The following is a 25,381-nucleotide window of genomic DNA, read 5'->3' as shown; positions in this document are numbered from 1 at the left end:
AACTTATTTTTTATTTTCAAAGGACTATGATTTAATCTCCAGAGAACCAAAAGCTTTTGTATTTGAGGGAAAAGTGCGTGGCCCTATTGTTGTTCCCACAGCAGGAGAGGAAGCATCTGGGAATTCCGGCAATTTAAGAAAAGGAGTTGTAATGAAGGCGACTGTGTCTCCTAAAGGAGATGAAGATAATAAGAAACCAGCCTGTGCAGATCTGGCAAAAGAAGACATTAAAGATAATGACAGAACATTACAACAGCAGCTAGGTGATCAGAACAGAACTATTTCATCGGGCCATGGCTTAAACAATGATATTGTGAAGGCCTTGGACCGAATTACATTGCAGAATATTCCTTCTCAAACAGCCCCGGGTTTTACTGCAGGAATGAAGAAGGACTGCAGTCTCCCTGTCACTGCCCTTACGTGCGCTAACGCATGTTCACACGTGGCTACTTGTGGGAATGTTCTGTTTGAGGGAAGAACTGTTCAGCTAGGCAAGCTTTGCTGTACTGGAGTCGAAACTGAGGATGATGAAGACACTGAGTCTACTGCATCAGTGGAACAAGCATTAGTTGAAGTTCCTGATGGACCAACACTCCACGACTCAGATCTTTATATTGAGATTGTGAAAAGTACAAAGTCTGTCCCAGAATATTCAGAGGTGGCTTATCCTGATTATTTTGGTCACATTCCTCCTCCATTCAAAGAGCCTATTTTGGAAAGGCCTTATGGTGTACAAAGGTGAGTTGCAGATTTCCTCTTCCTCATAAACAAGACCATTGTCAAAATATGGAGCATGCTGAAAAAAACTGCTTTGGGTATTTAGGAAGAAAATTACTCTGAATTAAAGTTAGTGTCAGCAGAGCCCCCTCACCTGCCAGCTTGTATCCCTCACAAGCATCCTGTAGTAATAAATCTACTTCTTGCCTATCAAAAGAAAAAAAATAAAGTTAGTGTCATTTTTTATCCTGCTTTAGAAATTTTGCATTGTTTTGAAATTATCTGTATGGGTTTACTTTATTTTCTAAGTTCATTACCTATTCAAATGAAGCCAGCATAATAAACCTGACCATTGTACAATTTAGAAATTTTCTATTTAGAATGATTCTGAAAATATAAAAAGATTATTTAGTAATCTTTGAAAAAATATTATATTAGTAATATATATTAATTTAGTAATTTGATTATTATTTGAACTTGATTTAGGTATATAATCTAAAAATAGCAATATGGACAGCATTATTTTGTTGTAAAATTTGGAATTGGAAATATACAATATAAAAATTTGGGATTCATAGAACCGAACTTATTAAATATTGCCAATTAATTTTAAAAATTATGGTTAGTATTAACTGTTGCCAACTAGTGAATATTGGGCACGTAAATACATTTTTGGTGCGAGTTGACTATTTTCAGAGATTATGATTAAGGGTTTGTGATGGTGGCTTACCAGTACTTAAGAACATTTATATGTTCTTGCTATGAGTATGGTATGTAATGATGAAGGAAGACATTACTGTGCATATTTGATCCTCCTTAGACTATGAGCTCCTTTAAGGCAACACCTGTGTCTTATTTATTTTTTATATTTAGTATATAATATAATTAATCATTTTTACTTGGCAACTTAGTATATGTTTAATGCTACCAATTGACTCCTTGATCCATAGGTATGGAATCACATACAACATAGCATCAGAACAAGGGACTGACTTTGCTGGGACGTGGGGCGGGGGTGTGGGAGGGTGGACCTTTGCCTCGTCATCCACTGGTTGTATCACAGACTGCATCATCCAGAGGCGACGGGCCTCTTGGAGTGCTGGAGTGGCCTTCAGAAGGCACAGATGAAGCTCCAACTCAGAGGAAATACTCTGCAAGGATGGGCTGCAGTCTTTCAGAATGCAGTATAGGCACTAAGTTAGAAACTTCCATTTGGTTCTGTATCCCCAGTAGAAAGACTAATGGGTCTGGGAAGCAGAAGGTGGAAACAGAAACAGTCCTACATACTGTAGCTCACAGTGTCCCGCTAGGGAACTTTGTGCGGGCGTGTGTCCCTGCACCTCTGAGCTCTGCAGCGTTAGTAGTCCTAGTCTCAAAGTGGGTGTAGTCTTTCCACAGGGGACATAGCAAGGGTACAGTTTGACTGCAAGCTGTGGTTGCCAATGATTTACTTTAGTCTCTTGTGTCTAGGACCAGCAGACAGGACCCAGATCAGCTAAAGGAGGTAGGATTGCTTCTACACAATGGCAGCAGGTTGACTGTGGGTGGCACTCAAGTGATCCACTAACTTTAAGTGTGAGTGGACGCATCACGGCCACCCTGGAATGAGGATGATATGATTGCCAGGGTCTCAGACACCTAAGGAATGTTTGGGTCACTTAATCACATCAGCTGCCAAGACCTGCAGAGGTGTGATAGCTGAGGCAGAGGGGAATTTTGATAGATATCGGAGGATGGAGATGAGTTGCAGCCCTGAATAATTGCAGTGATGGATGGGGACAGCGTTTGTTCTGCTCATGTTTTTCTTTTAAGTGTCTCCTTAGTAGAGGCCCACAGGAACTGTGGAGCAGCTGCTCTCCAAAGATGGGTGGAGAAGTGGATCCATGCAGCACAAGGGTGGGCTGTGGCAGCCATGGCAATGAGTTTCTCATCTCTCCCTTCCTGAGAGAACCTGCTGTGAGGCTTGTAGTTGCCCCCAGCCTTCAGCCACTGTATTTTGGAGATCTCTTGCAGCATTATTGCTGAGACCATGTCCTCTCTGCATTGCTTCAGCCATTGGCTGACCATGATGGTGGTACTAGAGCTGAGCCATTCCTGAGCAATGCGGGGATCTGATCATAGGCAGTCTTTGCTCTGTGGCTTCTTGTTGGCATGGTCGAGACTTTTGCAGAGCTGCACTGCAGTGTGAGGCTCTCCTACTCAGTGTTCTCTCTCTTCCCAGGGGTAAAATCTGCGTTTTGGACAGACCTGAAGGCCTTTCACGCCTAACTACTGCTCTCTCTCACCTTTGTTTTTCACACCTGTTTCCCCAATAGATCTCTTGCACAGTTGGCTGCAAGAGATTGTGATTGTGTCTGGCATTTGCTTTTTGAAGGACCTGAACTGACATGCCTGGCATGAGTCAGAATCAGTCAGCAGCTAGATTTTTCTCCTTTTCAGCATCACCGCTTAGCCTCTCTATCTCCTGAAAGTCAAAGATGTCATCTTGACTACAGAAGGCACTTCCCTGAACTTTAAGTGTTCTTTAAATGCTGAGAGCAAATTTCCTCATTAAATTGCCTCAGTCTGAAAGTTTTAATTTTCCTTATTAGCCTATAATATCTGAAGTAAGATTAGAAGGAAGGAAGATTGTGGAATTGGTCTATAACTATTATATAGGTCTCTGATTCTCAGCCTTAATTTAACTACCAAGGATCCTTCTTATTTCCCCTCATGGACTTTGTTATGAAAGCTTTTCTCAGTCAAGACTCCCATTTAAGTATTTTACCCATTTGTGCTAATAAAAGACATAAATTCCTGCTAAGCAGAGCCTCTGATTAACATTAGATCACCTTTTCAGTTGCTACATTTATTGATATTGATAAGTAAAGAAACTTGTTTTAATTAAGTGTTGCTGTACTGCAAATAAATGTATCATGGCCACGAATAGTTGTTATACCTACTCTGTGGGTTCTCAAAATGTCTGTGCTGCAGGTGGGGAGCTACACCCTCAACTCTGGTGGCCTCTGTCCTCTTTGAGCAGCTTTTTCTAGTGTTGGGCTTTGTCATTGCCTGGCTGGGTCTTTAAGAGAGGATTATTCCACCCATAGTCCCATAGTCTACTTGCTGTCTCCGCAGGACTATGCCTTTCTTGGTAGAGGAGAAGTTTATACAGACTGGAATTACTGTGGCTCTTCTCAATCCTCCCCTCTTTCTTCATAATTATGGTGAATTCTTTCACCTCATTCCTGAAACACAGACATTGCAATTGCTTTACGCATCTAATCAACAGATTAGAAGTTCGACCTCTTGAGTATATTAGGCCACCTTCAGATTTTTTTCCTGAAGTAATTGACTTTTTCTATTGCCTCTCTACACAGGGAAATGTACCACGGAGTTTGTATGTTATTCAAACCAAAGCTTTAAGATATAATTTTGAAACTAAACAGCATGATAAATGATAAAAAGGTCACTCAGAGTTGGGATATGTGTTTTAAAGGTGGGTGTGTTGGTGCAAGTTAAAGTGCAAAGGAGATGGAGCTCAAGGAAGTGAAAACACAGAAAACCCAATGATTTACAACCCGGTTTCCTGCATCCACTCTGGAAAATTTACAATGAGAAAAATAGGACCCTAAAACACCTTGGAGGGTTAGATGATCCATTTCTCCTGGAAGTTTCAAAGATTTCTTACCCCACTGATTTTCATCACCTTGATAAAAATATTTTTTTGCCTTCTGATTTGTTGCAGCAGAAATAAGTCAGAAATTATGAAGTAATCTAACCTTTGCTAGTCTCTTTTGCTGCATCATTATATATTTTGTGTGACTGTGAGTGTTGCAAAGAACACCTTTCGTCTTATTTGTCATAATTTCCATTTTCATATCATTTGTCAAAATTTCCATGGGTGTCAGATATTTGATGTGAGGCAGGAATATAACTCTATGTCAATGAAACCAAACATTATGATTCTGTTTATTTAGATGTGTAGGACTTCCCCCGGTAATGTTAATTGCTTTAGATATAACTAATGCAAAAAGTATATACTTAAAATATTTCTGAATTATCAATACATACTAGGCAGCAGTACTCTCATATTTGAGGGTTGTTACTTTTTTTCTCCTTATTTTATGTACTCTGCAAATATTTGTCAAGTATTTATGTGGAATTTGTGGTGGGCAGTGTCATCCCGATGCAGCGAGATGCAATGTGTCAAAGCTTCTTTTCTCCCATCATTTTTGAATAACGGGTAGAAAACTTCAGAATTATTTGTTCCTTCAGGTGACATTAATTTGAGACTGCAAGAACAAATGCCTGTAGCGGCAATACTTGGACAATTGGACTTGACTTGAGAGTGCTGAGGCCATGTGGCGTGGTGAGGCGTTTTGGCAGGTCAGGATACTCTGAAAAGCAAGTCGAAACGCATGGATTCTAGACTGGGCTCTCCCACTGACTTTGTGTGTGTATATTTGAGCAAATAACTTTATTTCTCCAGATACCAATTTTCTTAACTAAAAGCAGATCACTGTTTTTGAAACTGTGGGTTGATGTCCATTAGTAGCCAGTATTGAAAGAGAAAATAACAGTGTGTCACATCTAGTGCAGCCAGGTATCGTTTTATAAACTTTTTGTTTCAGCTGTGTGTGTGTGTATGTGTGTGTGCGCTTGCGTGCGTGAGTGTGTATGTAGGGCTGTGATTTTTTTAATGTATTTCTTGAAGGTCACGATCAAGAAAGTTTGATAATTCATCTAGATGAGGGATAGCAAACTATGGCCCACAAGTCAAACACAGCTTACTGCCTATTTATGTTCAGCCCACCAGCGAAGAATGGTTTTTATATGTTTAAATGGCTCAAAAAAATCCAAAGAAAAATAATATTTTGTAACACATTAAAATTATACGAAATTCATATTTGTGTCCATAAATAAAGTTTTATTGGAACACAGCCAGTCCCATTTGTTTATGTACTATCTATGGCTGTTTTTTCACCACAGTGGCAAGGTTAAATAGTAGTGACAGAAACCATGTGCCTTGCAAAGCCTAAAATATTTACTGTCTGACCCTATATAGGAAAAGTTTGCTGACCCCTGTAGCTAGGTAGTCCGAAGGCTTTATGGTTCTGTATTTGTAATAAAATATCAAATATGGGCCAGGTAATACGTATTACTAAAATACTCAGAAGTGCTTCCTTTTTTTTGAAATACATTGAGGATATTGATTCTAGTTTGTTTATCTTATTTGCCTCATCTTCTGAAACTTATTTTTTGAGCAAATGATAAACATTTTGTAAATGTCAACTTTTAGCTCAATCCCTATCTGAGTGCAGTAACATTGTAAATGACTGATGTCAGAATTAATGAGGATTTACTATTTTATCATTTTCAGAAAAGGAAGCATTAGATTCCTTAAAATTATTCAGTGAAAATATCTTTTTGTCATTTTGCATTTCTACTTTATGATAATCTTTCTTGTATGTAATCACTGATCTTTTTAAAAGAAAGTAAAATAAATGAATAAAATTTCATTAAAAATCTCTTCACCTCATTTGGAAGGGGAAAAATCCATTATAAGATTCATATCTCAATGTGGATAATGCACTGACATTTAAAAAAATTATTGTAAATACGTAATGATGATTACTTGAAATCCATATTTTTGGTTTAAGTTGGATCAAAAATTAAAATGAAGCATCTCAATTTAAAGTGTGCTTAGCATTTTTTGGTGTATTTTCCTTGTTTTCATATTACATAAAATTAGCATTTTGATTTTCTTCACATTGTTTTTCTGTATGTTTTAGAAAAATTGCCTAGCTGTATTTTATAATAATAGATATTATAAAATATAATTCATGTTACCTTGTTTTAAAAAAGCATTTAAGGTATTTTACAAAAATACTTTCAGCAAAATAAAATGAAAAAAATGGCAAAGAAACGTGGTGACTCTAAACCTCAGAAATATGTTCAGCATTTTTCAAAGTAAGAGACTTTTTTTTTTTTTTTTTTTTTTTAAACTGGAGTATAATTGCTTTACAATGTTATGTTAGTTTCTGCTGTACAACGAAGTGAATCAGCTCTATGTACATATATATCCCCTCCCTCGTGGACCTCCCTCCCCCCGTCCCACCATGCAAATTAAAATGTACCGAGATATTTCCCACATATCAAAAATTGGCTAAATTGTGGAAGCTTGACAGTATATTCTATTGATGAGGCTGTGGAGAAACAGGCTCTCACATATATTGATGGTGGGATTTTCAATTGATAATACCTCTTGTGGAGGGCAGTCTGACAGAGTCTATCAAAATTAAATTCCTTTGACACATTAATCCCACATCTGAAAATTTATGATATATATATATGATATATATGTACATATACACATGTAATTTGCACATCTACGTTCAAAGTTTTTCATTGTAACAGTGTTTTGAGATTGGAAGCAACTCAAATGCCCATCGATCAGAGACTAGTTAAATAAATTATGGTATATCCATTCTATGAATACTTTGCAATGATTAAAAAACAAAAAGATCTCTGTACACCAATAGAAAGAGCTACAAGATGTATTATTAAATAAAATAATCAAGGTGCTTGTGGAAGGAAAGTAATAAAAGTAGTTAACTGGATAAATGAACAGTGTGGGTTGTGTTGAAAGTGAGGGTCTTCATTTTATACTTTTATGTAATATTTGATTTTTGTACCAGGTCAATATATTACCTGTTGAGAAATTTAAAATTAAAAAAGTAGGTGAAGGAATTGTGGCAAAAGCAGAATAAGGAAACCAAAACCTTGGATTTCTTTATATCACGTTTAGAATGGTTCAGGTACTTCTGGAATGGAGATAATAGAAGTATTAGTAGCAGTAACACTAGCAGAAAACTTTTATATTGGGTGGTTTTTACGGGCCAGACACAGAAATAAGTAAAAAGCACTTTGTATGCAGTGTGTATATGCTTATAAATTATGTCATTTAATGGTATAACAGCTCTATGAGGAAATTGCTATTATTTCTCCTGTTTTATGGAAGACTATGCTGAAGCTTAGGATTCTTGAGGAACTTATCCAAGGTTACACTGCTAGCAAATGGCAGAGCCAAGAGTCAGCCTGGTCTACGTCATGAGCCTGTCCTGTTAGGCATTCATACATAGTGATCATATATATGTGGTTATACCATACTCATGAAGAATATCTTCTACGGGTCCTCAGAGAACACTTATGTAATGAACAACATATCCCATAATATCCTGATGGTTGAGTAAATATAGCAATGAGGTGTACTCAATTGTTTCTCATAATGTTGTTCTGTATTGGTTGAAACCTAACAAAAGTACAGTTTTGGTGTTGGCCACATATCATGTGAACTTTTGAGTATTTACTAGACTGAATGGGCTGCAAATTTTTCAGACTGCCTTACACAAATTATTTTCTTCTGAGCCAAGCCTTTGACGATGAATGTCACTAAGTTTGAGGTTATAGTCCCCAAGGGTACCTAGAAAATATTTATTGTTTTGTTTTGACTGGAGAGCCATATATTTTAGTAGGCAGCTGAGGTAAAGTAACGAAGGATTGATACCTTTTATGAAAGCTGTGCTGCTTAACACAAATGTATGAATAAAAGGCTAATTGTCCTCTTTATTAATGAGGTCTGAGGGCAGGGCAAGATTTCCGTCAGGTATTGGTTTTAGGTCTAATCTAAATTTAATATAAATGGAGAGTTATAGCCCCTAAAATGCAGTGTCAGAGGTTGAAAACCAGTGGCCTGTAGGCCATATTCAACTTGCTCGTGATTTTAGCTTCACTTGCAGAGGTTTTTGTTTTTGTTTTTTAACTGAATGCCAACATTTAACATTTGAGAGATTCCACATAGAGATCCAAGTTTCTGCTGTTTCTCGGAAAATTGGTATGACATCCTTAACCTCTGTTTCCTACCTGGCAACATTCAGTTGTTTTTAGACAGAGCCTGCGTTCGCCAGTTTTCCACAGGTCTCCTCAGGTACATCACCTGCTGGCCCTGTAGGTGTCGAGCTTTTTTTACCTTGTTTTACATTACAGAACATTGCTGTAGAACTGAGCTATTATATCAGCCTTTTAATACCATTTTTCTTAAGTAAAGCCCCAAACTTTTGTAAGTATTAATTTTTTGCACATTTGTGGTAGATATCAACCTTAAGATTTAATATATTATTTTGACAAATGGATGTATTTAGTCATTCACCATACTTGAACACTTGTATTTTTTGGTATGGTACTTATATAAGTGCCATCTCTTTTATTGTTGGAGATCTGGTTGATATAAATTTTGGATTTGTTATTATTATAATTAATAGCTTTTTAAAAGTTTGTTTCTTTAGAAAGAATTTGACTTTTGAAAGTTACGACATTAACTTTAAATCAAGGATTTATATCATAATCCTTTGATACTGGGTTTTTTTCTTGATATACTGCTTTGTGAGTGATGAGTTATTTTTTGTAAAATAAAAATTAAAAATAAATTATGCTTAACTGTGTAATTGCTAGATTAAGAATTTCTATGTAGAAAAGCATAATAGACATTCAAGATTTTTTCTTTCGAAAACTATTGGCCTTGTAGCTAGTTATTTTCTGTAATTCAGACTTTTAAAATACTGGGTTTTGTCTTGTTATGAATCGATTTTTTTTTGTACACAAAATATGTAGAGGAGTGATCATTTTTATTTTAAGAAATTTTTTTATCATTTTATACTTTTTTATCCAAAACCTACTTGGGAGATAATAATGAATTTTGGTCAAACTTCTTTTTTTATGATTTCAGGACAAAAATTGCCCAAGATATTGAGAGGCTAATACATCAGAGTGATATAATAGATCGAGTGGTATATGACTTAGATAACCCAAAGTAAGTATGCTTTTTGTTTGTTTTACTTTTATTGGTTTTATTCCTACTGTAAAATTTCAGTGTTCTTTTAAAAGACAAAAAAATATAGTTAACTTCCACCTAGTTAACCCTCACTACGTTTTCATCTTTTAGCAGAGATGTAATGGTAATGTAAATCATGTTTATTTATTTAAATAGAATGTATCGCAAGCTTTTATTTGATCTTAGGTGGGCTTTTAATGGGTTTAATAAGGGAAAGGTCACAAACTGATGCTTTGTTTTTAAAAACTGAAATTACCTCCACTTAAGAGAGTGGAGATAGCACATGAATGCTGCAATCTTGTCCTGTAATACTGAGCCTTCATTTCCTTAGGACAACAAATTACCATCCCCTTTAGAAGGAACATATGCTTCCTAACTCTCCCCAGTCCCCACTTCTCTCTTTTGTCTCTTACTGCTTACCATCTGCTTCAGTCCTTTAAGTTACTTGCCTGACCTTTGAAGCCATTTGTTTGTGATCCTTGATGTTTTAACATCACTTCCAATTTAGGATTATCACTGGTACCATTGTATTTTATGGTTTAAATATAAGTAAATAAGTGAAAATGAAAAATGATGAAGGTGACTACTATTTATCAAATAAGAAATTTAATCAACCTGCACGTGGGTTTTCCCTCTCCCTCAACATTCTAATATTTTGGGGAAGTTTCATATTTCAGTAGTCTCGTTTGGAAGAAATAAAACATTTTAAAAAGATTTCTGTTAGAGAGTTAGGGTAAAGTTATGTCAGAGCCAATGACTGAATTTGAAATAATATTCTCAAAAATGAAAAACAAATCTACCTTATTCATAACTTCTTAGTTATTTCTAAAATTTTTGTGATTAGCACTGACTATAAATGTGGGAACAGATCTCTACTCGTAATTATAATTTTTTTGTCTATAAATATTAGCCGAAGTGTGTATTTTGCTTGTGTTGGTTTTGTTCTTTGGTTTAAAAATAATGAGGAGGGTGAGGCAGCAATAATGGTGTATTTGTAATTTGTAGTGTAGTTTTATTTTTTGCTCACTTGTTTAAATGCAATGTATTTTATTATTCTTACTTTAAAATTTCATTTAGTTATACCACTCCAGAAGAAGGAGATATTTTGAAGTTTAACTCCAAATTTGAATCTGGGAATCTGCGCAAAGTAATTCAAATTAGAAAGTAAGTCATTAAAAATTTTCCCATTTTGTATGTGCACAGATTATTTTCCTAATTTTCATCAAATTTGTTTATTTTCTGTTTCAGAAATGAATATGACCTTATTCTGAACTCAGATATAAATAGTAATCATTATCATCAGTGGTTTTACTTTGAAGTCAGTGGAATGCGACCAAGCATTGCTTATAGGTTCAACATCATTAACTGTGAAAAGTCCAACAGTCAATTTAATTATGGTAAGACAACTTTCTTTCCCAATTTAGAGGGCATGCAGGCATTGTAACTGTAGGATAGAAGTTTTAAAAAAATTACTAATGTTTTTTAAAAGTTTCAGTGTTCTTTTTTTTTTCTAGTTTTCAAAATTCAGATATTTATGCAAGATTTGGCATAAACTAAGCTTTGCTTTGTTGATGAAAAGAGTTACCCTTATAAAAGCAAGCCCTTTAAAATGTAATAAGTGAGGTTGATTTCATCCAAATTGAATACAACTATAAAGATTTATTTATGCTGCTTAAAATCAAGTTTTTAATAAAGTCTGTTCATCCAGAAGAGAATTACATAAAGCAGTCTCTTTTTAACTGTTTATTTTGAATAGATTCATAAAAAGTTAAAGTACTGTAGAAGTTGCAGAAAGGTTCCACGTTCTCTTCACCAGATTTCCTCTCATGGTTACATCTTACATAGCTGTACTGGAATACCAAAGTCAGGGTTTCAAATACTAGTGCTATATAGGTAGATGGCATTATTTACTAACTATATTTATTTATTCACTTTTATAAAATAGTACTTACTACTTTAAGCTTCATTAAAATATTTTGATTTTTACACTAAAAAGCACACATTTTGGAGCGATGCTTCTCTATTAAAAAAAAAACTATACTTCTGTGTGATAAATAATTTCTTCCTTTAGTGTCATTTTAAATTTAAAATGAATAAAATTCTGTAAAACTAAATCAAAACAATGAGACAGATGGCTGCTTTAGTTTTTAAGTTTCCCCTGCCCTTTGGGTATTTTTGTATGTATATCATCCTTTCCAAACCCACTTTGTGGAGAATTTGGAAAACACAGTGTTGTTAAGAAGAAAATTAAAACCATCAACAGTACATCATCCAGAGAAACTTATTTTATTTGTTTATTTTTTATAAATTTATTTTATTTATTTATACATTTATGGCTGTGTTGGGTCTTGTTGCGGTGAGCAGGGGCTACTCTTCGTTGTGGTGCACGGGCTTCTTATTGCGGTGGCTTCTCTTGTTGCAGAGCACGGGCTCTAGGTGCGCAGGCTTCAGTAGTTGTGGCATGTGGGCTCTAGAGTGCAGGCTCAGTAGTTGTGACACACAGGCTTAGCTGCTCTGCAGCATGTGGCATCTTCCTGGACCAGGGCTGGAACCCATGTCCCCTGCATTGGCAGGCGGATTCTTAACCACTGCGCCACCAGGGAAGCCCGAGAAACTTATTTTAATGTTTGTTGTTTCTTTCCAGCTTTTAAAATAATGCAGTATGTGATTTCTCCATACATATAGTTATGTATTTATTAAAAAAAATAATGCTCACAACCCACGCAGTTTCATAGTCTATATTTTAACCAAACATTATATTTATATTGTCAGTATTTTTCTGGTTATTAAATATCCATCTGAAGCAGAGTTTAATGGACATCCTATGGAAGTTCTGTAACTCATTTATCCAAACATTCTTTTGTTGGACTTGCTTTTTTTTTTCCTTCCAGTTTTATTGAGATATAACCGACCCTACAGCACTATATAACTTTAAAGTGTACAGCATTATGATTTGACTTATATTATGAAATGATTACAATGTTTAGTGAACCTATTACAACTTAAGTTGTTTCTAATTATTTTCTATTTTAAATACTACTGAGGTAAACATTATTGTGCTAAATATTTGTGTGTATAATAATTTAGTTACACATTCACAGAAGTGGAATTTCTTTGTCTGCCAGCTGTAAATGTGTGTTTGTTTTTTTTTCTGATTAGGAACAGTGGATCTTATGGGATCCACTGTCCAAATTAGGGAATTTGGTAAAGAAAATACACTTCAGAGGAGAATCTCTAGGAAGGAAAGAGAAGAAAAAAATCCGCTGTTTAGCATTTTGTTAGCCATCCTTAAACTTATTCACATTCACATAATTTTAAAATTAAATTTTACCCTTTTATAGATTTGGGATCACAATATGAAAACTCGTTTGTAATCTATATTTTTAAACTACACAATATATTGTAAAAACATTTCCCCATGCCATTACATATTTTCAGCAACATTATTACTGATGTTTGTACAGTATTCTATTGAGCAATGTACAATAATTATTTAAATGATAACAGATTGACGAGAATTTGTCTTTTTCAACATGTCAAATTTACGAGCTGTGTTGCAATAGATATCCTTAATTATTTTTTTGTGTGTATGTTTCTGCTTATTGCTTTGCCATAAATTCCTCCAAGTAGAATTTCTCAAAGGAAATGAACTTATGTTGGTGAAGACTAGGGAAAATGGGTCCTTACAGTGTTGGTGGGAATGTTGAATTAGTTCAGCTTCTTTGAAGTGCATTTGATAGTATGATTTTAGTGTTTATATTTAACTTCATCCATGCAGGATTTATTTTGGTATATTCTGTGAATTGGGATCTAACGTAATCCTATCGTTTGTAGTTAAGCAGCTTTAGCTGAACTAATTCTTTCTCAAAAGAGTTTTAAACTGTTGTTGATGAATTCATTGAGTTGTCAGACGTTTACATGTGTAACTCATTTGCAACTCTATTCCTGACCCACTAGTAAAAACAAGATAGGGAACATCACTCAGAAGACGTTGTACATTGTTGCCCTGTTATAATTGTTATAGAAAACGGTCAGTTTAGAAGAAAACAGATTAGAAACTGGTTTAAGGTATCACACTATTGCTTACTCATAATTTCTGACTTTCTGTGTTTTTTTTTTTAAATTAATTAATTTATTTATTTTTGGCTGTGTTGGGTCTTCGTTTTTGTGCGAGGGCTTTCTCTAGTTGCGGCAAGCGGGGGCCACTCTTCATCACGGTGCGCGGGCCTCTCACTGTTGCGGCCTCTCTTCTTGCGGAGCACAGGCTCAAGACGCGCAGGCTCAGTAGTTGTGGCTCACGGGCCCAGTTGCTCCGCGGCATGTGGGATCTTCCCAGACCAGGGCTCGAACCCGTGTCCCCTGCATTGTCAGGCAGATTCTCAACCACTGCGCCACCAATTTGGGTCGAATTATTCTGACCTGTTAGTCATACTGTGTATCCCTTTTGGTTTGAAACTCCACAACTCTCGCAAGCTGTGGCCTTCACAATATACTAGCATTTGTTTGGGGGCTGTATGTTGCTCTAGCACCACTTGATTTTAATTATTCTGACCTTTCAGTCTTGTGTAACATCATTGTTGCTCTAGAACCATTTTGTTTTTTAAATTATTTTGACTTTATAATATAGTTTAACATCCTGTAGTCTTTTTCAAAAACAATTTAACAACTTTTTCTAACTTTATTTTTCCTGAATAGTTTATTCTGAATATCATTCTGTGTAATTTTATCAAGTGCCCCAAATTTCTATTGCATTAAACATTATAGAATAATGTGGGAGAAATCGGATTTCTTATATTGTATTCGATCTTGCCACTTAGGAACATGGTGTATTTGTTTACTCAAGTTTTTTATGTTCTCACCTAAATTTTTTAGTTTTCTTTTTGTAAGTTCCATATATTTAAGTATACCATCATTCTTAAGTATTTTATGTATTTCTTTTTTCTGTTGTGAAAGAGTACTTCTCCCTATTTTCAAGCTTGTTATTATTTATAATTAAGAAAGCTAAGGATTTTTATATGTTTACTTGAAAATCAGACTCCTTAGTTTCTTATTAGTTCTCATAGTTTCTCAGTTGATATTTTGAATTTTCTTGGTAGGTCCCTAGAATTTCTCCTTATCCCTAGTTATATCGTATATGTTTCATTGCTTTTGGCTGGAACTTTGAGATTGTTTAAACTAAAAGGAGACTTTGGGCATCCTTGTTTGATTTTGAATTTAATGTGAGTGCTGTTTGTATGTGTGTGTGTGTGTGTGTGTGTATTTTTTTTTTTTTTTTTGTGGCGGTGCCCTGCGACATGCGGGATCTTAGTTCCCCGACCAGGGATCGCACCCGCGCCTCCTGCATTGGGAGCGTGAAGTCTTAACCTGCTGGACTGCCAGGGAAATCCTGCTAGTATTTATGTTATGTATGTTAGCTCGTTTTGGGATACATATTCTTTCTTATACTAAAGAATTGCTATTTTTACTGAGTTTTTAAAAATCAGAAATATTTTATTTCACTTTTTGCATTTATCAGTGTGACCATATATTGCTGTGAGCTGTTAATGTGCTGTATTATAATTATTTAATAATGTTTCTACTAGTGAACCATCCTTGAGTTTCAGAAATTAGTCTGTTTTGCCCTGTGAGTTAATCTTTAATACAAATATTTTGCATTTGTTAGTATTTTGTTTAAAGGTTTTTACATCATTGGTCATAAGTTAGACAAGACAATTTCCTGATTGGAGGACTATCTTTTTATAGTTTTGGAAGCAGGCTAATGCTAACATTGAACACTTAAATGAACAGCTTTTATTTCCCTACCCAGTGTTCTGGAGCAGTTTAAATAGCATTTATATGTTTTCATGAAACTTGGAAATAATGCACCTCTAAAGTAGTCTGATTCTGTGCCCCTTTTTGGGGGGGAGAGGGAGCATCTGGATAACTTCTTCAGTTTTATGTGAGTCCATATAGTCTAGTTTTCTATTTTTTACTGAGGCAGTCTTGATGATTTATTTTTTCTTACACAGGTGACATTTAGATTTTCAGAATTCACTAGCAGAGAGTTGTATGCGATATCTGTAGTATGTGTACTTGCATGTCCCCTTGTTTGCTTTCCTTTTTGTGTGTGTGTGCTTAAAACATAATTTGTTTTATTTTACTATTTTAAAAACCTGGCTCTTAGTTTTATTCATTATTTCCTTTAAAAGTTTTTTTTTTTTTTAATTTATTAATTTCTCCCTTGTTCTCCCTGCAGGTTGATATTTTTTCTCTTTCTAACTTCTAGTTTATTTGCTTAAATTTATTTAAATTTATTTTTGTTTGATGATCAAGCATTTAGGGTTTTTTTTTAATTGAGGTATAGTTGATTTACAATATTATATTAATTTTAGGTGTACAACATATTGATTCAAAATTTTTATAAATTACAATCCATTTATAGTTATTAAAAATATTGGCTCTATTCCCTGTGTTGTACAATATCCTTGATGCTTAATTGTTTTATACATAGTACTTTGTACCTCTTAATCCCCTGCCCCTATCTTGCCCCTCCCACCTCCCCACTTCCCACTGGTAACCTAGTTTGTTCACAATATCTGTGATTCTGTTTCTTTTTTGTTATGTTCACTATTTTGTTTTATTTTTTATATTCCACATATACATGATAAAATACAGTATTTGTCTTTCTCTGTCTGGCTTATTTCACTGAGCATAATGCCCTCCTGGTCCATCCATGTTGTTGTAAATGACAAATGTTATTCTTTTTTATGGCTGAGTAGTATTCCATTTGTGTGTGTGTGTGTGTGTGTGTGTGTGTGTATACACCGCATCTTCTTTATCCATTCATCTGTTCATGGGCAGTTAGGTTGTAAATAATATGAATATTGGGGTTCATGCTTATTTCGGGGCTCCCTGTCTGTTTCATTGATCTGTGTATCCATGTTTGTGCCAGTACCATACTGTTTTGATTACTGAAGCTTTGTAGTGTAGTGTGAAGTCAGGGAGCATGGTACCTCCAGCTCTGTTCTTCTCTTTCAAGATTGTTTTGGCTATTCAGGGTCTTTTATGTTTCCATACAAATTTTAAATTTATTTGTCCTAGTTCTGTGAACAATGCCATTGGTATTTTGATGGGGATTGCATTAAATCTGTAGATTGCGTTGGGTAGTATGGTTATTTTAACAATACTGATTCTTCCAATCCATGAACATGATGTGTCTCTCCATCTGTGTCTTCTTCAGTTTCATCAGTGTCCTTTTGTTTTTCGAGTACAGGTCTTTTACCTCCTTAGGTAGGTTTATTCCTAGGTATTTTATTCTTTTTTGATGCATTGGTACATGGAATTGTTTCTTTAATTTCTCTTTCTGATAGTTCGTTGTTTGTGTATAGAAATGCAACAGACTTCTATATATTAGTTTTGAATCCTGCAACTTTACTGAATTCATTGAAGAGCTCTAGTCGTTTTTTGGTGGCGTCTTTAGGATTTTCTATATATAATGTCATGTCATCTGCAAACAATGACAGTTTTACTTCCTGTTTTCCAATTTGGATTCCTTTTATTACTCTTTGTTATCTGAAAGCTGTGGCTAGGACTTCTAATACTATATTGAATAAAAGTGAGGAGAGTGGGCATCCTTGTCTTGTTTCTGATCTTAGAGGAAATGCTTTCAGCTTTTCATCATTGAGTATGATGTTAGCTGTGGGCTAATAATATATGGCCTTTATTATGTTGAGGTATGTTCCCTCTGTACCCACTTCCTGTAGAGATTTTATCATAAGTGGATGTTGAAATTTGTCAAAAGCTTTTTGTGCATCTTTTGAGATGATCATATCGTTTTTATTCTTCAATTTGTCAATGTGGTGTATCACATTGATTGATTTGCGGATATTGAACCATCCTTGCATCCTTGCAATAAATCCCACTTGATAATGGTGTACGGTCTCCTTTTAACATATTGTTGGATTCAGTTTGCTAATATTTTGTTGAGCATTATTGAGTCTGTGTTCATCAGTGATATTAGCTTGTAATTTTCTTTTTTTGTGATCTGTTTGTCTGATTTTGGTGTCAGGGTGATGCTAGCCTCATAGAATGATTCCTTTAGGAATCATTCCTCAGCAACTTTTTAGAATAGTTTGAGAAGGATAGGTGTTAGCTCTTCTCTAAATGTTTGGTGGAATTCACCTGTGAAGCTATCTGGTCCAGGACTTTTGTTTTCTGGGAGTTTTTAAATTTCTGATTCAATTTCATTATGGGTAATTGCTCTGTTTATGTTTTCTATTCCTTCTTGGTTCAGTCTTGGGAGATTGTACATTTCTAGGACTTTGTCCATTTCTTCTAGTTTGTACATTTTATTGGCATATCTCTTATGATTCTTTTTATTTCTGTGGTGTTGCTTATAAATTCTCCTTTTTTATTTCTGATTTTTATTGATTTGTGCCCTCTTTTTTTCTCAATGAGTCTGGCTAAAAGTTTATCAATTTTGTTTATTTTTTCAAAGAACCAGCTTTTAGTTTCACTGATATTTTCTATTGTTTTTATTAGTCTCTATTTTATTAATTCTTGATCTTTATGATTTCTTTCCTTCTACTAACCTTGGGTTTTGTTTGTTCTTTTTCCTTTAGGTGTAAGGTTTTTTTTTTTTTTTTGGTTTAAAGTTAGGTTGTTTATTTGAGATTTTTCTTGTTTCCTTAGGTAAGCTGTATTGCTTTAAAATTCCCTCTTAGAACTGCTTTTGTTGCATCATATAGAATTTGGATTTATTGTGTTTTTTTTTTTTTTTTTTTTTTTTTTTTAAACATCTTTATTGAAGTATAATTGCTTTACAATGGTGTGCTAGCTTCTGCTTTACAACAAAGTGAATCAGTTACACATATACATATGTTGCCATATCTCTTCCCTCTTGCATCTCCCTCCCTCCCACCCTCCCTATCCCACCCCTCTAGGTGGTCACAAAGCACCGAGCTGATCTCCCTGTGCTATGCGGCTGCTTCCCACTAGTTATCTATTTTACATTTGGTAGTGTATATATGTCCATGACACTCTCTCACCCTGTCACATCTCACCCCTCCCCCTCCCCATATCCTCAAGTCCATTCTCTAGTAAGTCTGTGTCTTTATTCCCATCTTGCCACTAGGTTCTTCATGACCTCTTTTTTTTTTTTTTTTTTCCCTTAGATTCCATATATATGTGTTAGCATACTGTATTTGTTTTTCTCTTTCTGACTTACTTCACTCTGTATGACAGACTCTAACTCCATCCACCTCATTACAAACACCTCCATTTCATTTCTTTTTATGGCTGAGTATTGTGTTTTTGTTTTCATTTGTCTCCAGGTTTTTTTTTTTTTCAGAGATCCATTGGTTGTTTAGGAGCATATTGTTTAGCCTCCATGTGTTTGTGTTTTTGGCAGTTTTTTTTTTTTTTTGTAGTCTCATGGCATTGTGGTCAAAAAAGATGCTTGATATGATTTCAATTTTCTTAAATTTACCGAGGCCTGTTTTGTGGCCTAGCATGTGATCTATCCTGGAGAATGTTCCATATGCACTTGTAAAGAATGTGTTATCTGCTGCTTTTGGACAGAGTGTTCTATATATATGTATTAAATCCATCAGCTCTAATGTGTCATTTAAGGGCAGTGTTACCTTATTGATTTTCTGTCTGGATGATCTGTCCATTGATGTAAGTGGGTGTTAATGTCCACTACTAATATTGTGTTATTGTTGATTTCTCCCTTTATGTCTGTTAATATTTGCTTTTTGTATTTAGGTGCTCCTATGTTGGGTGCATATATATTTGTAATTGTTATATTTTATTCTTGGATTGATCCCCTGATCATTATATGATATGCTTCTTTGTCTCTTGTCACAGTCTTTGTTTTAAAATCTATTTTGTCTCATACAGGTATTGCTACCGTGGCTTTCTTTTGATTTCCATTTGCGTGGAATACCTTTTTCCATCCCCTCACTTTCAATCTGTTTGTGTCTTTGGATATGAAGTGAGTCTCTTGTAGACAGCATATATTACAGGTCTTGTTTTTGCATCCATTCAGCTGCTCTCTGTCTTTTGATTAGAGCATTTATTCTATTTATATTTAAAGTAATTATTGATACTTATGTACTTACTGCCACTGTGTTAATTGTTTTGGAGTTGTTTTTGTAGGTCCTTTTTGTTTCTTTTTTTTGTTCTCTTCCCCTATGATTTGATGACTGTCTTTAGTGTTATGTTTGGATTCCTTTTTCTTTTGTGTATGTATCTATTATAGATTTTTGTTTTGTTGTTACCATGAGGTTTATATGTAGCAATCTGTATTTATATACATGATTATTTTAGGTTGGTGATCTCTTAATTTCAAATGCATTGTAACAACCCTGCATTTGTACTCTTCTCTCCTCACAATTACCATTTTCGATATCATATATATTTTACATCTGTTTGTTGTGTGTATTCCTTAACTGCTTATTGTGGATATAGCTTATTTTACTGCTTTTGTCTTTTAACCTTCCTACTAGCTCTGTACATGTTGTTTTACTACCTTTACTGTATGTTTGCCTTTACTGATGAGCTTTTTCCTTTCATAATTTTCATGTTCCTAGTTGTAGCCTTTTCTTTTTCACTTAGAGAAGTCCTTTTAACATTTCTTGTAAAGCTGGTTTGTTGGTGCTGAACTCTTTTAGCTTTTGCTTGTCTGCAAAACGTTTGATCTCTCCATCAAATCAGAATGAGAGCCTTGCCAGGTAGAATATTCTTGATTGTAGGTTTTTCCCTTTCATCATTTTAAATATATCATGCCACTCCCTTCTGGCCTACAGAGTTTCTGCTGAAAAGTCAGCTGATAGTCTTATGGGAGTTCCCTTTTATGTAACTTAGTGCTTTTTCCTTGCTCCTTTTAATATTCTCTCCTTTTAAAATGTTTTTGCGGGGCTTCCCTGGTGGCGCAGTGGTTGAGAGTCTGCCTGCCAATGCAGGGGACACGGGTTCGAGCCCTGGTCTGGGAGGATCCCACATGCCGCGGAGCAACTGGGCCCGTGAGCCACGATTACTGAGCCTGCGCGTCTGGAGCCTGTGCTCCACAACGGGAGGGGCCACGATGGTGAGAGGCCCGCGCACCGCGATGAAGAGTGGCCCCCACTTGCCGCAACAGGAGAAAGCCCTCGCACAGAAACGAAGACCCAATGCAGCCATAAATAAATAAATAAATAAATAATTAAAAAAAAAAAAAAAAAAAAAACGGACTGCTGGGCTCTACCCTGAGCTTTAAAAAAAAAAAAAAAACAAAAAATGTTTTTGCCATTTTAATAACACTGTGTCTTGGTGTGGTCCTCTTTTGGTTGATCCTGTTTGGGACTCTCTGTGCTTTCTGCACTGGGTTGTCTGTATCCTTTCACAAGTTAGGGAAATTTTCAGCTATAATTTCTTCAAATGTGTTATTTGCTCCTTTGTCTCTTCCTTTTGGGACCCCTATAATGTGAATCCTAGTATGCTTGATGTTGCCCCAGAGGTCTCTAACTGTCCTTATTTCTTTTTATTCTTTTTTCTGTTCAGCGTCAGTGATTTCCACTATTCTTGTCTTCCAGGTTGCTGATCCTTTTCCTCTGTATCATTTAGTCTTCTATTGATTCCTTACAGTGTAATTTTTGTTTCATTTATTGTGTTTTTCATCTCAGTTTGGTTGTTCTTTATATTTTCCAACTCTTCGTTAAAAACTTATAATTTCCTGCCCTGTGCATCTTTACTTCTCCTGAGTTCTTTCATCATCCTTATGATCATTACCTTGAACTCTTTCTTGGGTAGATTGCCTATATTTACTTCACTTTGTTCTTCTTCTGGGGTTTTATCTTATTCCTTCGTTTGAAACGTGTTCCTCTGTCAACTTATTTTGCCTAAGTTGCTGTTTTTGTTTTTATGTATCTGGTATGTTGGTTATGTTTCCTGACCTTAGAAAAGTACCCTTTTGTAGGAGATGTTCTCTGCGCCCCAGCTGTGTACTTCTCTCTGGTCACTAGAACTGTGTGCTCTAGTGGTGCCTCCTATATGGGCTTTTTGGGTCCTTCTATTGTGGTGGGCTGACCACTGTGGGTGGACTGGTAGGTGTGGCTGGCCCCTGGTCTGGTTGGTTGCCAAGCCCTGCCTTGTGTGGAGGCTGCCAGCCACTGATTGGTAGGGCTGGGTCGTGAGGTGGCTGGCTGTGGAACCCCAGAGGGCCTTAGGGCTAGTGCTGGCTCACTGGTGGACAGAGTTGGGGTCCAGGAAATCCTGGGGCCGGTACTCACTCACTGGTGGCTGAAGCCAGGTCTTGGAGCTGGTGCTGGTCTTACTGGCAAGCAGAGCTGGGTCCTGGGGTCTGGCTAGAGGGCCCAGGGGTCCCAGAGCTGGTGTCAGACCACTGGAGGGTGGGGCTGGTTCATGATACAACTGGCTGCAGGGTTTGGGGTGTCCTGAAACTTGTCTTGGCTTGCTGGTAGGTGGGACTAGGGCCCAACTGTCCCAGGTCTGGTGCTTGCCTGCTAGTGGTTGGGCTGGGTCCTGCCCCGGCAGGCTTCAGGGCTGAGGTTGTCCTGGGGCTGGTGAGTGCCCACTGGTGGGTGAGACTGGTCTTGAGGCTAGAGCAGGCTTGCTTTTGGGCAGGGGCTGGGCCCAGTGGGTCCTGGGGCTGGTGCCTGTCCAGTGGTATGTGAGGCTGGTCCTGAGGCCAGTGTCAGCTTCCTGCTGGTAGGTGGAGTTGGGTCTTGGAATCTCTGCCTGTAGGGCCCTGGGGATCCCAGATCTAGTGCCTGCACACTGGGGTGTGGGGCCAGGTCCTGGGCCCTCGGGTGGGCACAGCTGTGTCTGGGGCAGCTGTCTGTTCAGGGGTTCTTAAGGCAGCCTGCCTGTTGGTGGGTGGGGGTATGTCTTGGCCCAGTTAGTTGCTTGGGCTCAGGTGGCCCAGAACTGGTGCCTACAGGCTGTTGAGTCCTGGGGTCCTGGGGCTAATAAGCTAGAGGGAGGATTCCACAGTGATACTTGCCAGCACCAGTGTCTGATAGAACGAGCACCCAAAGATGGCTGCCCCCAGTGTCTGTGTCCTTAGGGTGAGCTCCAGTTGCCTCTTGCCTCTCTGGGAGACTTCTCAAGATCAGCAGTTAGGTCTGACCCAGGCTCCTTTCAAATTACTTCTTTTTCCCTGGACCCTGGAACATGTGAGATGTTGTGTGTGTCCTTCAGGAGTAGAGTCTGTTTCCCACAGCCCTGCAGCCCCCCTGAATTTAAGCCCTGCTAGCCTTCAAAGCCAAACATTCTCAAGGCTTGTTTCCTGGCACAGGACTCCTGGGCTAGGGAGCCTCATGTGGGGCTTAGACCCCTTGCTCCCTGGGGAGAACCTCTGCAATTGTATTCTCCTGTTTGTGGACTGCCCACTGAGGGGCATGTGTCTTGACTATACCATGACTCTCCCCCTCCTACCCATCTCGTTGTGGTTCTTCTTTATATCTTTAGTTGTAGAAGATCTTTTCTGATAGGTTCTAGTCTTTTTCATAGGTGGTTCTGCAGATAGTTGTGATTTTGGTGTGCCCCTGAGAGGAGGTGAGCTCAGGGTCTTTCTACTCTGCCATGTTGGGAAGTCTCCTGCAAGCATTTAGGTTTTGGATTTGTTCTCGATTACAACTTAATTCTGTATCCCCTCCCCTCCAGATTTTGATACTAAGACCTCCTTGTTATTTTCTAGATGGCTTCTAATTGTGTTTGGTTTTGGTATCCCTTTTGGTCCAAGAATTATTTAGAAAAGGGTTTGTTATATTTTTAGTTGGTTAAATTATTTTGGCTATAATTTTTCTCATTGCATTCAAATTTTAATCAGTTTTGTTCATAGATGTGAAATTTATGATTTGAAATAATTTTTATGGCTTAATATCTGATCAGTTTTAGTGTTCACAGGTTCTTGGAAAGTATGTATTCTTTGTTGGCAACATAATTTAACATACATTGTTAAGTTTATTGTTATAAAACGGTTTGTTCAGTTTTCTGTATCCTTTTTATTTTTTATCTTGTCTACTTGCCCAAGGCTTAAGAAAACTCAACAGTCTTTCACTTCTATTGTGTTTCTGTCAATACCTCATTTAAAATGAGGTATTTAAAATATATACATATTTTTTCTATTTTAATGCTGTATCATTTGGCACATAGACATTTATAACTTTTCCTGTTCCTTTTGTGTATACCCATTAACAGTATAAAATAGTCACATTCATTCCATTCAGTATCTTTTGCCCAGAATTGTATTTTTATATTATATTGATTTGAATTTGTTTGATACATCTTTGCTGATTGTTTTTGTAAATAGAGGTTGCATTTTGTTGTTCGACCCTTGCCTTTTAAAATGTGATTTTAACCTATTTAAAATTCTTTTTATAATTGATACTTTTTTAATGTTTTCTATTTTTGCTGTTCTTTATTTTCTTTATGTGTTATTCTTTAAGGGCCTACAAGGTGTAGTACGACACTTCTTTTAGCTGTGGGAAACCAAAATATGTATATATAAAAATAGATTGTGAGGCATATTCTGTACTGGATTTCTTTCAGTCCTGCTCCATCTGTCTTAAGTTTAGTAGAGATTCCTCCCAGATTCTGACAAGAAGTTGTCTGTTGTGAGTCTTTCATTTTCCTATATTTGTAAGTATTTAACTAGGAGGTTGGTAGAAGCTGTAGAAAGAGTTGTTAGGTAGATGTAATTTTTAAATGAACTGTACTATTAGATTTGTTAGGGTAATGCAACATACAGCAAATCTTGGTTTGTCTGAACATCAATAGAGTTAGAAGAAGGGAGAGACCAATATTTTAGTAAATTAGAATTCAACATTTTAAGAAATGATAACCAGGTATGTAGTTAATGTTAATTGTCATGAGATTCATATTGAATTCACTTCAGGGATGGTAATGATGACTGGAGATATTTGCAGTGGAAGCATCTTCAGCTGGAAGAATTTATTTAATTGCCATGCATGATTGAAGTCAGGAAATAATATTAATTAGGAAATTGTAAAAAAATTTTTTTGCCCCATTGGGACATGCTGCTTGCGGGAGTATTTAAATGTTGGTTCTTCTAGCAGATGTGCCCAATAGAGGTCTTGTTCTTTGGCAGTGTCCCTCAAAAAAGAGCAGAATTATAGTTTCTTTTGTTTCACAAGTTGCCCTTTTCTTGGAGAATTTTTAGGTGATTCTATTAAATATTAGTTTTCTCACAATGAATGATCTTATTTGTAAATTTGTATATGAGAATTCATATCACTATATACTACTGATATATCTGTTGTAATCCGTCACTCCCTCCCCCCTCTCGGGCCCCCCCCTTACTTGAAAGGTGTTTGCTCAAATTACCACTAGATGGCAGTCTTGCGTTTTAGTAACTTAGAGCTTTAGTCACAAGCTCCCTCTTTCTCCCCCTGCCCTCCCTCCCCCATATCTTCCAGACATATGAAGATTTTTAACTACTCTCTTATATAAATTGAACATATGTGGAACCAGGCAACAAAATAGAATTTCGGAGTCAATTCTGTAGCATTCCCACCTTGCTCACATTAGTTAATTCCATACTTGGAAGTTGAGCTATCTCTTGACTAAAGAAGTCTTCCCTGACTCCCCAGACTGGTTTAGTCCCCTTGATAAATGTTGCTTGTAATTTTTTCCTTTTTAGGGCGCTCTTCACAGTTTTATGTTGTTTTTGTATGTGGCTGATTAATACCTTTCCTCTCTATGTGCCCCTCCCCGCAAACTGTTTGTATATTCCACAAGATCAGGGACAGTATCTGTTGCTGACCACTGTTATCTATAGTAAGGCATTTA

General features: G+C 36.4%; 1 protein-coding gene across 1 annotated transcript in view; it reads left to right on the top strand.

The window, feature by feature from the left end:
- Window positions 1-25,381, top strand: part of AGTPBP1 (ATP/GTP binding carboxypeptidase 1) — a 179,502-nt gene that overhangs the window by 102,969 nt on the left and 51,152 nt on the right. Inside the window, 4 exon segments of the mRNA XM_061199297.1 lie at window positions 23-738; window positions 9,485-9,568; window positions 10,667-10,753; window positions 10,838-10,986. Coding sequence (XP_061055280.1) covers window positions 23-738; window positions 9,485-9,568; window positions 10,667-10,753; window positions 10,838-10,986 — 1,036 coding nt within the window.

This window comes from Eubalaena glacialis, chromosome 9 (assembly GCF_028564815.1).
Source record: "Eubalaena glacialis isolate mEubGla1 chromosome 9, mEubGla1.1.hap2.+ XY, whole genome shotgun sequence".
NCBI classification, from domain to species: Eukaryota; Metazoa; Chordata; class Mammalia; order Artiodactyla; family Balaenidae; genus Eubalaena; species Eubalaena glacialis.
This window is presented reverse-complemented; position numbering and strand designations above follow the sequence as displayed.